General features: G+C 40.5%; 1 protein-coding gene across 2 annotated transcripts in view; it reads right to left on the reverse strand.

The window, feature by feature from the left end:
- Positions 1–902: 902 nt before the first annotated feature.
- LOC131581013 (BMP/retinoic acid-inducible neural-specific protein 3) overlaps positions 903–15,386 on the reverse strand; it is a 199,728-nt gene continuing 185,244 nt past the window's right edge. For both annotated transcript variants that reach the window (XM_058842850.1, XM_058842851.1), the window contains one exon: positions 903–2,369. In XM_058842850.1, the coding sequence (XP_058698833.1) occupies positions 1,253–2,369 (1,117 nt within the window). In that variant the 3' untranslated portion in view covers positions 903–1,252. The remainder of the gene's footprint in view (positions 2,370–15,386) is intronic.

Raw genomic sequence — 15,386 nt, forward strand, 5'->3', positions numbered from 1 at the left:
CCTTCGCTTTACCCTGCATTTAATAAGGAGGACTGCTGACAGTCCAGCCATTTGTTCTGTTCTCTTGCAAGAGGCAGCAAAAGCTTTTTGTGAATCCCAGGTTCTGCTGTCTCAGATGTGCTTTTTTTTTCTGCTGGGATGTGTCAAATGGCAAAGAACCTAATTCTGATTCACAGACATTCACATTTAATTAACTTCAGTAATTTATAATGTTTAATTAATGACTTGCACTGCCAGCTTTATAAACTGGATTTCTTGTATCAGTAAAAGGGGATATTTTTAAAAACTGAAAATTCTTGCACTGAAAAGAATGGAAAAAATACCCATCTACTAAAGAGTTTTAAAACATGTAAATTTTAAACATTAATTTTAATCTAAGCAGCATGGCTGTACTTGGGTGAGCAGTTCAAAACAGAGAATTTGAAGATTATAATGCGTGCATTTGGGAGGAGGCAATGTGTGTATGTACTCGATTCTTTTGAAATATGCAAAGCAAAGACTTTTGAAAAGAATTTTGGTCACTTGCAGACAGCCTCTCACCTGTGTCCTGTAGAGCTAATGCAGCCTTCCACTGCTGTGCATCCCACAGTTCCAACCTCCTGCCCATCCTAAAACACTCAGTGGGATCACTCTGATGTCTGGATGTCACATGGAGCACCTTGGAAAGGACAAGCCTCAGGTGGAGCATGCAAAGCATCACTGCAGTTGTCACTTCAGCCCAGCATGAACTTAGATCCACGTCCTAAAAATAAAATTTCCTTTGGCTTTGACTTTTTGACAGTTTCTCTTAAAATCTGGAGTCAATCTCTTTACCTACCCCTCCTGAGTTCAACACACACAAAAGTGTACCAAAGTTACTACTTTTGTGTAAGAAAAAAGAATCCCACAGCATTTCTTTGTAATAACTGTTCAGCTACAAAATTTTATTGGTCTCCTTCTATGTTCCCTCTAGAGGATGTAATGCACAAAAGCATTGCCACGGAACATATAAAATTACAAATGAAATTTATTGTAAAAAGTAGAATGTCTTCTAGACTGGTGTCAGTATTTATTTCATTCATAAACCAAAACTGCAGGTATAATATATTCATTGTCAGCAAGTTCATGTGTGTAAATTGCCATCCAACAGTATTGACTGATATAAGACAGATATTGAAAAGACAATTTAAATTTACTCTTCCAAACATAAACTGTTCCACAAAAGCACTGTAAAAACTCCTTCAAGGTTTTGTGTTGTGCTTCACATTTATGGTTAACTACATAATTTGGTTGTGTCATAATCCACTGTGTTTGGCAATTTGGCATTAAAGGCCTGCAAAGCAGATTGGATCCTCACCACTTCACTGGTAGACAGTTTGAGTCTATGACGGAGCAAGCAAGAGAAGAGGTCCAGACGACGTTGGCCGGGTGGAGAGAGTTTATTTACACGATCCCGAATCTCCAACAGCTGCAAAAGTGCTGAGTCCTGTGAGCCCTGAGTGTAGGGGTAGTCCAGCTGCAAAATCAAGTCTCGAATTGCTTCTGGGTCGAAGTGCATGCTGTAGCCAAACACTTGGATGTTGTTGATTTTCATGTAGCCCAGATTTCTTGAGGGATCAATAAATTCCAGGGGTTCGTAGTAGATGCTCTCATTGCCGTTTGGACCATTTGACTTTATTCGACTCCTCAAATAGATGTGCACAGTTTCAAAAAATGTCTTCCACTTGTTGCCCAGAGTCAGCGTCCAGTTATAACACTGAAGGGGTAAGTCCAGTTTAGTCCGCTCCCAGTCTGGGAAATTGTTTTCATTCACAGGCATAAACCAGCTCTCAGAGTGGCTGCCCCCAAAAGGGTTGATATAAACAGCAAGGACAGGCTCTAAGGTGCTGTTCTTAGTCAGGCAAATTTGCAGAGAGAGGCCCAGTATCATATGGACCAGGCTGGACTTGTACTTGTTGCTCTTAAGAGTCAGGAGCATCCGCTTGCGCCACGAGGGATCGAACCAGCTGTTGAGGCGCATGTCATTGCTGATGAAAATGGCGTGGACCTCGATCCTCCGGTCCGTCTTCTGCAGCAAATACTTCATCTCCAGGTCCTGCAGGTCCGTCTCGAAGCCGATGTAGTGCTCGGTGGAGTCGGCCACCTCGGGCTTGCAGAGCCCCTGGCTCAGCATGTAGCCGGCGTTGCAGCTCCCGCAGCGCGTGCGGTTGTCGGGGGCGCAGCTCAGGCACGCGGGGCCGTCCCCGACCGTGCAGGGCAGGAACCCGTGGCAGGCCACCTGGTCATTGGGGCAGGTGCACGTGTGGGTCTCTTCAGAAAAGCTCCCCAGGAGCCCGTTCTCGTTGCAGTAGAGAAACGACTGGATGCGGTTGAGCCAATAGTTGGAAGACCTGCAACGGAAAAATAACTTATTTTAACAAAGAGAGGCCCGCACGCCGCAAATACGGCTTTGTTATATTCTATCAGAAAGAGAAAAATAAAGCTGGTTTTAGTGTCAGATTAAGGCACGATAGCATCTGCTGTCAGATAGGTACAGGTATAAATTGCCTCTTAGCAATGCAAAATCACAAAAGAATAGTATCCTTCTAAACCCACAGGCATGACAGGAACATTTAGTTCATGTATTTTCTTTCTCTGTGTCTCTGTCAAGGAAGCCTGACAAAGAGCCATTTTCTGTAACTGTCTTCAGATTAACATCTTGAAATCCTACGCAGTTGAGATTATTTTTGTGTGTTCTATTTGACCAAAGAAGTGCTTTGTGTGTATCTAAGTGTCTACAACTTTACTATCCCTCTATTCTATTATGAAGATTTTAATTTTTGTCACTAGCTGGAGTGGCATTGATTTATAGACAGTGAGCCAAAATTCTTTCCTAGAACAGCAATAGGTCCCTGCTCCCCACCTAAAGAGATTCTTTAGCTGACTTCCAGCACTACAGAATCTCCACAGGAAGCCATGCATGAGCATGTTGTGTTTACTTTTCATCTTTGGGGACAAAATTAAAAGATCACTTTAATGTTCTTCTTGTCATCTCATTTTGGTTTCACTAGGAGGAACAGTTAATGTCCTACATCACACTGGGAAAACATATTGAAACCAGCAGTTCAGGCTGATGAGGCACAGCCACTGGAAGAAAGACAATGGGAAGTGCAGAGCTACATAGAAATAGCCAGAAAAGGTATCATCTTTGCATTTTTCAGCTCCTATTATTCCCAGCAGTGCATAGTTTAAAGAACTTGTTTAGTCTGAGGCAATCAGATTTATTGTTGCCACATGAATGATGATGGTTGTACAGTTTTTTACCCTTTCATTACATTGTTTTGGGGAGAAAACGCAAGACCCTCATTTACCCTTGACTGACTTATAAGTCACATCTGAATTTGCCTCAAGGAGAAATCCATGGCAACTCAAAGTCTGATTTTTTAGAAACATGAAAATAAAGTTCAGTAAAAAATTACATCATTGTAATACTCTGGTGACTTTTTAAATCTTTCTAGTTTTTCCATTTTTTAGGGCAGGAATCTTGGTTGCTCGGGGTTGGAGGTTTATACGGCTATAGCTCTAGGTATTTTCTAGAAGCATAAGTAAATATAATAACATGCACAATGTTAACATACCTCATCATTATTCTTCTTTGTGCTAATTTGAAAGTGGGCATTAAGCAAAAACATTCTGGGTGATCTTATTCCTTTGATTAAAAATCACAATGTCCATTCTGCAAGCAAGGTCAATGTCACAAAATAAAAGTTACCCCAAAACTGAGAAGACCTTGAAGCTGTCCCAGGTGGAATGGGAAGATCCTGTGTGTTTTGTTTGGGTTGTTTTGACAGCAGTCTGCAGGTCTGGAGCTGTCCCAGCCTGACCAGGAGTGTGTGACCCTGGTGCCCATTTTGGGCTGAACTCTCCTGTTTATTGCTGTAACCCCACGGGCACCACAGCCACCAAAACAGAGCAGATTCTTCCCAAAAGAGGGAAACCAACCCTCCAAAGACCTCTCTTTGCAGCTTCTCCCTAATCCTTTGTGCTTCTCTGTGCTTATTTAAGAATTGATACCGAGTCCCAAAAGCTGCTGGAGGTAAGATATAAAAGTCTGGTTTGTTTACTTTAACTCTTTGGTTAATGCCATTTGATTCACAATAGACTTCATAAAGTTGTTACCTTGTGATTCATCACACTGGGCAGATAACTGGGCAGATTTCAAGGCTTTATTATTTGTATTTTAATCTCTAAGTGTTCTGCTGGTGTTGTTACTACCAGGTTCTACCACATGACTACTGATATTGACTGAGTACTTAACTGTGACTTTTAACATCCTCCTTCACTTCTTTTGGGAACAGAAGTCCTTGCCTTTGAAAAGTTTTGTTATATATTAGGAACACTTTTCCAGAACACATTTCCAGAAAACCTCTTGTTACATAGACCAACTCTGAGCTTCGAGCTGTGATTTTGAATTCATCTCAGTAGAGGATAAACAGCTGAAGAGATTTTCTGAGTGAATTTTTGAATATGGTTTTAGTGAGGTGTATTGGGTGTCCCTGGAAAGGTTTTGTTAGCAGAGGGGCAAGCACAGTGGTGTCCTCTACAGAAGGAAGCTGGGGTGGGACACAGCTGGGTCCACAGAGCTTCAGCTGGTTCCAGCCAGATGTTCTGGTCTTGACTCAAATGCTTTTTTAATCTTAACTTCTTCACCCTTCCTGTTGAATGCAGTGAGTGAGAGACTGGCTGGATGTGTGGGGGCAGTGGTTAACCCATCACACAATGAGATAATTTCCAGCTTAAAGCTGATCCCTGTTGTGTTTCATGCACCCTCTCTTCCTCTTAGATCTAGTCACTAGCATGACAATTTGTCATATTTATATATATGATGTTGTCACTTAAAACTATTTAGCATTGAAACAAGTTAAGAAGTATTCTATTAGGTTTATTTACATGGCAGAGGTTTTGTGTGGGAACTCCTCCACGGTTGGATGGGAAAAGTATCTGGAATGCAGAGTGCACCAGGCAAAGATAAAAGTGAAAACTGTGGCATTGCTTCAGAGTGGAGGAGAGAACAGAACTGGGAACGCAGGGAGGGTGACTGCAAGAGGGACAACCAGTGAGGAATTTGGCACTCTTGGAAGAGGAGAATTTTCTGCTCTTGGAATAAGCCCACTTAAACCAGCAACATTAATTTATTGGCAAGGGTTGATTTGGGTTACTCACTTTTCCAGCTACATGGTCCACAAAACATTGGTTTTTTCTCTTTTAAAGATGCAATCTACTCTTTCCACGATTATGAGAAGCAAAATCTTTAAAGTCACTTCTTTTTTGTTCTTTTTTCTTTTTAATGAGTCTACCTTCCTCCTTTGATTTTGTTAGGGAATAGAAGCAGAAGAAGCATGAAATTACAAACTGCAGAATTAGGTAAATTTCTTTCTATAACTTAGTTATGTTGTTTGTAACTTTGTATTATCTTGCTTATTTAAACTGCTATGTCTTTGATGATTAACAGTTGCAAAGAGGTCAACAACTTTAGAGGGAAGGAGGTTATCTCCTTATTCCAGTGAAGTTCAAAACAATAACCTTCTAATATTATTGCCTTATTTTGATTTCTTTTAACCTGGTTTTAACCAGAGAGATTTCAAAAAGAATCTGCTTATACTTGTCTTTGATTATTTAAAAAATACAGTATATTTAAAAAAAAAATAACATCTACTTCCTTATTTAACTGCTTGTTTTAAAATTAGTCATTAAGGAATACTGTTACTCTTTGTAAATTTATTGCTTTCAGTGGAGTAAGTTAAGTAAATTATGTGAAAGTACATAAAATGTCAGCAATACCTACTTTATTTAAACCACTCATCCATAACTGGATGAATTCACGCTGGCATGTCATTATGAAATCATTCTTTTTCTCCTAGAAATTCAAGATCAGATCAATTCTGGACCCTGGAGCCAAGGGAAAGGTTTGATTGGAAGCAGATGTGTCCTGCAGGTCAGCACCTGGCTGAAGAGCTGCTGCAGTTGAGGTTCCCACAGCCACTCTGAGGACGGTGGCAGCTGGGGACAGAGGGGGTTCCAGAGATGAGAGGTGACATCTCAAGTGCCAGACTTGCTAACCCTGTGACAAGGGCTTCAAGCATTGTTGGCTTGGGGCTGGATTCTAATGGGGGCTGGGAAATAGAGCATCCAGGGAGAGGGGCTTTTCAGTGTGGCTTGGAGCTGCATCATCCAGTTGGAACAAGATGATCCTTAAGCTCCTTTCCAACCCAAAACATCCTGTGATCCTGTGATTCATTCTGTGCAGAATGTGGTGCACCTAGGGACCCTTCTCTGTGCCTGGACACAGATGTGTGTGGGAAACAGGCAGTTTTGGACACACTTCCAGTACTGTGACTTCCTTGAAATCACAGAGATGTGGTGGATGGACAGAGGCTCCTTGGTGAAACCAGGTAGAAGGGGAACAATTGCACTCCCCCCAAAAAGAAGACTACAGAACTCAAACTTTGCTGTTGAACAAGCAATGGACTGGTCAGGATCTCCAGGGCAGGGATGAGAGGAGAGGACAGTGAGAGGGGCACTGTCAGAATCTTTACACACCAGAAGATAAGAGAAAATGGATGAAGCCTCCCTTAACCAACTGGAGAAAGCAACGTGACCACAGGTGCCATGAGTGGGGCTTGGAAGAGCTCTTCAATCATTCTTTTAACAAAAATATATTATTATTTGATTTGGAAAAGTACATATGCTGGTCTGATGAGTTAATTTTCCAAACACCAGGGTACAGAACCAGGTTCCAAACTTAATGAAGCCAGCAAGAACATTCTTAGTCACTCAACTGAGTTTCAAGTAGAAATGGAATGCTCAGAATACCTGTGTCTTCCTCATCATGCAAAATTATGTGGTAACTTTTAATCAAAAGCTATTTCTGGTGATTCACACCCTTGAAATCACAACTTTACTGTAGAAGTAAACTAATTTTTAGCTTAATTAAATTTGATACTAGGTAAGTACAGGATACTTGTCAAATTATATAATGGATTACACCTTCCTGGAAGTTGTTTGGAATGTTTTTAAACATCTTTTGTTCATTAATATCAAGTCATTGAAATCAACCTTTCAAAACCAGCACAGAAGTACAAAAGAAGTGATAAATCTGGACAGAATTTCTATGAAAACATGAATATTGATTGTCCTGCTAGTAGAAAACCTGTTTTCACTGTAGGAAATAGATTATCAAGCTGCTACTCTGACTTATGAACACTGAACCAGGTAACCCACCCAAACTCCTGCCTTTTAGTTGAGTCCCCAAAACTGGGTCTCCATTATTCTGGGGTTTGAATCTCACCATTGAACGCAAAGAGCTCCAGCTCACACAAATCACATCTCTCATGGAAGAACAATTCCTCCCTCCTTATTAACCTGCCTGATCAAATATGTCAATGTGGAAGTACCTAAAGGTGCACAACAACATTCCAAATTTTCTCAGTTCTTAAAATTTACTTGGAAGCAGATTGTTTACTAATTGTACTTCAATGACAGCTTCAGCTCCAGCTTCTACTCATTTCCTGCTCTGCTACAAGCTCAGGCTACTGTTGCAGGATGAAGAGACTCTTGTGGGTAAATCTGCTTCCATATAAACTGCACCAGCTTTCAGCTGGGATGCTTGCAGGGGAAAGAAAGCCTGCCAGATAATTTCACTTTTACAGAAAGATGGTAAAAAATATGATAATCCTAGGGAAGTTAATGCAGCAATTAGCATCAGCCAAGTTTCTGATGAGAATCTTAATGAGAGACATAAATCATAATTCTAAAGTGCATTTTAAAATATTTTGCAATTTCTTTTCTTACTATGAAAATAACTTTACTTAAAAACAGGATTATTTTTACTAGAGCAGTTGCAAGCTTAATCCAAACCATGTGCCTATTCCTGTTCAGTACACTGTAACATTAAATGTAAGAACAAAGCACTATGGTCACCCTATAGAATAGCTGGAGCAAGCATTTAATCATGATATGACACTTTTACCTCCTTCTCTGCCTCACTAAGTGCTTAACATCTGTTGTACATCAGATGGCTCAGTAGCATATGATGAGTACTCAGTGAGGCAGCTGCTAAGTAAAAAAATGAAGACAATTTAACAAGAAGAGGAGAGGCAGTAAAATACCCATTACCTACTTTCCCTTCCTTTGGAGGCCAAGTCCAGTATAAATCTGTGAGACAGCAACATCAACACCAAATGCACTTACAGACATCTCTACAATGCCCTACTCTGGATCAGGTGGATTGACATCTTGGGAAGGACAAATCAGACTCCAAGTACTTTGTTTCTGTGCTGTGGTTCAAAACAACAACAGTAATTGCTACTTAATTTGATAATGGTCTTTAAGAGAATGTTGTTTTCTTCTAGGAATCAGGGTAAAACTACCAACTGCACAGGAGCCAGGAGAGCAGTGAGTGATGATAGAATCAGAGAACCACAGAATGGTTTGGGCTGGAAGGGACCTTAAATCCAGAGCCACCCCCTGTCCTGGCCTTGGACACCTTCCACTAGCCCAGGTTGATCCAAGCCCCATCCAACCTGGCCTTGGACAATTCCAGGGATCCAGGGGCAGCCACAGCTTCTCTGGGCAATCAGTACCAGGGTCTCCCCAACCCCTCAGAGAAGAATTCCTTCCTAATATTTAATCTAGCCTGTCCTCTAGCAGTGGGAAGCCATTCTCCCTTGTCCTATCACTCCATTCCTTGTAAACAGTCTCTCTCTTTCCTGTGGGCTGCCTTCAAGCACAGTGAGGTCACCCCAAAGCTTCTCCTCTCCAGGCTGAACAATCCCAATTCTCACAGCCTTTTCTCCCATCAGAGCTGCTCCATCCCCCTGATCATCCTGGTGCCTCCTCTGGACTCTCTCCAGCAGCTCCACATCCGTCCTGTGCTGGGCCCCAGGGCTGGGGCAGCTCTGCAGGTGGGGTCTCACCTCAACAAGGCAGAGGGGCAGAATCCCCCCTTCCTGCTGCCCAAGCTGGGGGCTCAGCCCAGGGTATGAGGGGTTCTGGGATGGGGCTGGTCCAGCTCTCACCCCCAAATCCTTCTCCCAGGGCTGCTCCATCTGCTCGGCCCCACCTGGATTGATCCCGAGGGTTGCCCTGACCAGACCTTGTTAAATCCCCAGAGATTCCATGGGCCACTTCTGGAGCTTGTCCAGGTCCCTCTGGATGGCCTCATCCTTTAGGTGTGTCATGAACCCTCAGCTTGGTGTCACCTGCAAACCTGCTGAGGGTGGCCTCCATCCCTCTTTCGTTAGAAGATCGGATATTTTTAGTTTATTCAGCCTCACAAAATTAGCCGCCACTCAAATAAATGCCTGAAATCATTTTAGTGTGGCTCATGTTACAGGTATGGCAGTGAGACTCTTGGTGACAAATCCCACTCCCAAAGACTGCAAAGAGGAGCAGGGCAGCTGCTGTGAGTTCACATCTCACAATTTCACAGCTGCTCTACCTGAGCCAGGTACTCTAAGGGTGGTCCTAAGGTCTGGGTTATGTGGGCCATGATGAACACAAAGAGTAGTGTGAAGTAGGGAAGAACTATGATGCTTTTCTAAATGAATGTAAAGGAAAGAGAAACCTCTACTAAGGGATGCCTGCTAGCATACAGAGAAAGGATATTAATTAGCTACGGAATTTTAATGGAAATGTTGTCCCTATATGCTAAAATTGCTTCCAGCATTTAAGTGGATGCAGCAACTAAAGAAATCTGTCTCAGGGTAAGGATGCTCTAGGGTGACTGGATGAACCTGGTGCATGATTCTGGATTATGTAGCTGGGGCTATTCAGAATCTAAACTGAATCTGCTTTGAATTATGGAGGCAAAATACCTTGTTTTCCCCGTTAATCACATTTAAGGAGAGTCTTTCCAGATCCCCAAGCCCTCATGCCACCATTCTGCAGCTGTTGCCTGGGCCCCTCAGGGCTGGTACAATATAGTTTAAAATCAATAAAACATGTCCTTCCTTTTAAATTCCAGATAGTCTTTATATTATGAGAGGAATTAAGCCCCTACATTAAGTGGTTGAAACCTTTTGCATCTCATAGAGAAAACTGTCATGGGTTTCACAATATTTCAAGCTAACCTATTTTGGCACTAAAGCATGTAATATTTCAGAGGATATTTCTAGTTGGTCTGTTATGAATTGATTTACAAAGCTTTGTAGTTTTAACTACATTGATGTTACACCTTTATAGTTCTCATTGTAAAATTTTTCTAATATATAACATTTCTGCCACACACACTCCCAAAAGAATAATTATTTTTAAAAAAATTAAGATAATATATCCGCAATTCTTTTGACACAGCGCTATACAATCATAATGACCATTGTGGCATATTTAATTGGGAATCAAACTTCTTTGTAGCACCAAATATTTATGTATAAAAAGCCAAATCAGAGACAAGCTTTGAAAGCTTTTACTAAATAATGATCCAAAGTGAAGCAGTGACAAAGGAAATACACAGAAAATTAATTAATGGGGTCAATTGTAGCATGAAAGGAATCAGAGCTGTTAGGAAAATTAAGAGTTTTCATGTGAAGGGGGCAGAAACTTGCCACACACATGCACAAAACACCACCAAAATACTACAACCAAAAACCACCAAAGCAGCCAACCAATGTGTGCTTCTTGGAGCCACTCCCCTGTTGGGTATCAATGTATGTGTGTGCTTCTGTTTGTGCAAGATCTGCTAGATCTGTTAAAAAATGACCTTGGCTCCCAGGCTAGCCACTAATTTGTGAAATTTTAGGTGGAATTTTCCAGATGTATCTTAAAGTATAAATATTATTTTTTTTTATTATGAAGTTATTATTAGACTTAACTAAATCCCTCTCTGACAGTCAGGTTAATAAACACCTTTAAGGCACTAGAAAAGTAACAGCCAAATCTACTGCAATGTAATCATCTTTTTTGTGTGAAGGAAAACTGTGGAAACATCATAATATTGATCAAACTGAAAGCAAACACCACCCTGCCTTTATTTTTACAGGAAGAGGCAAGATGAGGGTATGATAATGCTGTGTACATTTCTGTACACAATCCTGGAACAGTTTAGGCTGGAAAGGACCTTTCAGATAATCCAATCCAATCATCCCTGGACAATTCCAGGGATCCAGGGGCAGCCACAGCTTCTCTGGGCACCCTGTGCCAGGTCCTCCCCACCCTCACCCTAAAAGGAATTTTTCTTTATGCCCTGTCTAAATGTACTTTCTCTTATTTTAGAACCACTGTCCTTTGTCTCCTCACTAAGGCCTTCTTTAAAAGTCTCTCTGAATATTTCACGTAAGTCCAGTCTGTATTGATGCTGCCCAGTGTATTTTCTTTCTGCCACCCTTTCCCTCCCAGCTGGATTTATTAGCCCCAGAAGATGCTCACATTAATGTAGAGCAAGGGCCACTGGTGGCTCTTTGCTCTGTGTTCAGCAGACCATAATGTAGAGGTTAAAAAGAAAGCAGTGAAGGAACACTCTGACCTGGAAAAAGGAGAAAAAATTAAATAGGATTTTGAAATGAAAATTCCTTTCACTGAATGATTTAAGCTGAAAGTGTAAAAGTAGCTAAATCAGGGGTTTCTTTGGATTTTAATATGTATATATAGCTGGCATAAACCTAATTTCAATATTTAATCTCTAGGAGGAAGGGAGCCAGTAGCAGCAATGAGACCAACTGGATTCCCTTGTCAAGATCTCGAGGCCAAATTCACAATAGTCTAAGCTGTTTGTGTGAACTGCACTGGCAACAATAACAAGATGTACCAACAGCTGTAGCAGGCAGCAGAAATTCTTGAATTAATTGAAAAGTAGCCTTGACTGAAAGGTCTTTGCATGTAATGTCCCAGATCACAAAATCTGTTGAAGATGGGAGCAGAATGCTGTGTGTCACAATGCGGTATTTCAGACAGGAGGAAGCAACATCCATGTTTTTGGAGTATTTTTCTTCAAAACAGGAGTAAAATAGAAAGCTCAGAGAGTGGAGATAATTTCTGAGCTAAAGCCTTCCAGTATTTGGTAGGATAATTACAAGGGTAATTATAATTACCCTTTACAAGCAAAAGGGTAATTGGTAGGGTTCCTAAACCATAACAGACAAAATCCCACTGCTGACCAAAGCACCCAAAGTTTTAATTATGGTGAGGGGCAAATCTGGATATGAAAAAAAATTTAGCACCAGAAAAAGCAGTCATTAATTCCAGAGTTTCTGGAATCAAACCTCATTATTCCAGGTAAAATCAGAGCCTCATTAACAGCCAGTAGCAGAGAGGCAAGTCCATGATTACATCTGTGAAGCTGATACAAGACCATTACATCTTCCCATTTTCCTATTGATTTCGAGACAGGACCTTTAGTCCCATTTTAGGCATCCTTATTCCCAGGTACAAATAACTGAAATAAAATAAAACAAACAAACAAATAAACAAATAAATAAGTGAAAATCTGTTTCTGCAAACTTTATAAGTGTGGAGCTAGAGAAAATCTGATTTTATTCCTGGCTGATTTCTGTGTGATGATGGCTATGGACCAGTCACTTGCTCTTTTCTTTGATAATGATCCTTATTTTTTCCCTGCTGTTTCCTATTTAGATTATAAATGTAGTTATCCCTAAAAGCTACTGTAATATAAACAGCAACAATCTGTCATTTTCTTCCATTGTGTAGAACCAGAAGGATTACAGCAAAGCAAGAATCTCCCAGACAAGAGTAATGGTCTTAATTAAAGAATACAAAACCCAGTTCTGTATTCATACCACTCTTATCATGTTATTAAACAAAATAAACCAAAATAAGATTGCAAGATCAGTGTGCTTTGCTCTCTAATTTTATAATAACTGAAAATAACTATTATTTTGAGAAAACCCTTAAAATTTTAATACAGGCACAAAACACATTGCAGAAGAGAGGTTTGGTTTCCTGCCATGGTATGTTTGAATAAATTGCAAGGACACCCTTAAATTTCTGAAGGAAAATGAAAGGCTGTCTAGAGAAGCTGAATCCTGCCATTATAAAAACAACACATATTTCACTTCACTTAATAATGTATAATACTTGTAATAAGATGTCACTCGTGTAACAGTCATAGTCAGGGAAAGTATTAAAATAAATGGCCAAATGTTGCATGTCTATAATATTAATTAGGAGACAGACTTGCAATAAACTTATAACAAATATCAAGTGATTGTATCTCCTAGCACATTTTTGTCTTCCTTAAGCAATCAAACCCACAGCCTGAAATGCAATATAGAAGGTGATAGAAAGAGTGAAAAAAAGAGTAGTTTTCTACATGTAAATGTGCATAATAGAAAAATTAGTATAGATAACAGAGTGAGGGGCCAAATTCCCACCAGGGAAGATATGGAATTGTGATCTGCACCACTACAGGAACTCTGAACCACACCCTGAAGCAGTGAGAACTCTTATTGCAAAGAAAGACCATGTCACTCCTGAAATGATATTTTTCTACATAGGTAATCTCCATCTGATGAGTTCACCCCCTACTGGAATTGTATGCCTTTATGTGTCACAATATTTAAGGGTGGGAAGAAAATCTTGCCATGCAGAACAGCTTCCTTGATACCTTGCAATTTTTATTTAAGGTAATATATAATTAAAAACACACACACAAGCCCATCTGAAGCAACAACAAAAAGCTAACAAAATACCCAGCATGTTGGTCTGCTTTAAATTCCTCCTTAGTAAAACTAACAGGCTGCTACAGAAGGAATTAATTTAAGGAGCTTGTATTTCACAAAGAATTCCTAAGTGTTCACTTCAATAACCAAAAGTGGATTGGAGCAGACAAGATTTCCTTGCAGGAGAAGAAAAAAAGGTCTGTAAGAGAATCTGTTCTTCTGACAAGTGACGTAGAACATTTTAGAGCCTACAAAGGCATGTGCTTTAAGGCTTATTTATCATTCTTAACAGAGCCAATCTAAGAATCTTGGATTATAATCACAGTGGGACACTAAAGGCTCTGAAGGAATTCTATCCTTAACAAGGTCTCTAGTATGCTTTATATAAATATATATATATATATGTACAAAACATACATTCTTCCTTAATACCCTAGGCATTCTCAGAAAGATTTATCTGTCCCTTCCAGAAAGACCTGATGCTTCCACCTGAGGAAAATAAAAAAGCAGAGCTACAGAAATCCCCTGAAATGAAAGTCCTCCCAAACACACACTCAGGGGCTCTAAATGAACCAAGGGAAAAGGGGTCATGATGGCATTAGGGGAATGGTGATGACAATAATTCATGGGAATGAATGATAAAGAGATAAAATTTAATTTTTTACTGAGGACAGAAAAATGGCAGAGAGCTCATTTTCTTTACCACTTTGTACAGAATTCCACACCACCTGAAGTTCAGTATCTTTGCACTTTAAACTCTTGAAGCATATGAAGGATGGTTAAATTCTAAGATTGTGAATGACATCGTGAAACATGAAGAATGTAATAGTGTTAGTTTTTAAACTTTTAACTTCTGGGGTAAAAGCACTACCAAAATGTCCCCAAAAGGATTCCATCTGTTCTTGCTATTGCAAATGATATTGCACTTTCTATTGTATTTATAGTAGAAGTGACAACAAAAGCCTGAAGACATGATCCATATTGAAAAAGCCAATTTGCCTCAAGAGCCTTTGCCTTGAAGAGATCCCAGTCTAAGTACAAACCAGACAAAGTAAATAGAAATAGGCTGTAGGATGTGCTCACAGGGGTTTTAGAGTGGCAGTGAGGGATGGTGAGGACTGGAGGGGGGATAACTGCAGAGCCACAAGCTGAAATACAAGTCTGGATCTTTAGCAGTCCCTCTGTCATGCAGAAGATTTCCTGCTGTGCACAGTGAATACCACTGAACAACAGGGAATAGCCACAAAAATAGCACTGATGTCCTCAGGCAAACACAGAATCCACGATTTCTCCTGTTTGTCCAACACATGGGGTTTGGAAGTGTCTTTCACATGGATTCTAGTGGATAAAATGGCTTAGCATTTATTTTAAAGGGGAGTTTTCAGGGACAGGCAGATTTTGGTGGGATCTGGTTCAGCCTGCTGACCATGGCACTTTCACCCAATCATTGATGACTTTTCCCTCTTCCCCAGCTGCTGCCATCTGTGGTGCTTCTGATGGACAGCCAAGGTAAGAGGGTTTGTCATGGGCAGGTAAACAGGGCTGCAGCACAAACACTCCCACCCTGGTGAGTAATTACACTGCCTCTGCCACACCATCCATCTCCAGCTGCAAAAGGACTGAGGAGCCCAAATCCACACACAATCCAGTGTTTTTCACAAGACTTTTACAGCCAGGATTGACATCCACAGAAAGTCAGAGAAAAACTGGCTCTGCTCAAACATTTTCTTGGATTTTAAAGTTTACTCTTAAGAG

This window comes from Poecile atricapillus, chromosome 7 (genome assembly GCF_030490865.1).
Source record: "Poecile atricapillus isolate bPoeAtr1 chromosome 7, bPoeAtr1.hap1, whole genome shotgun sequence".
NCBI lineage: Eukaryota > Metazoa > Chordata > Aves > Passeriformes > Paridae > Poecile > Poecile atricapillus.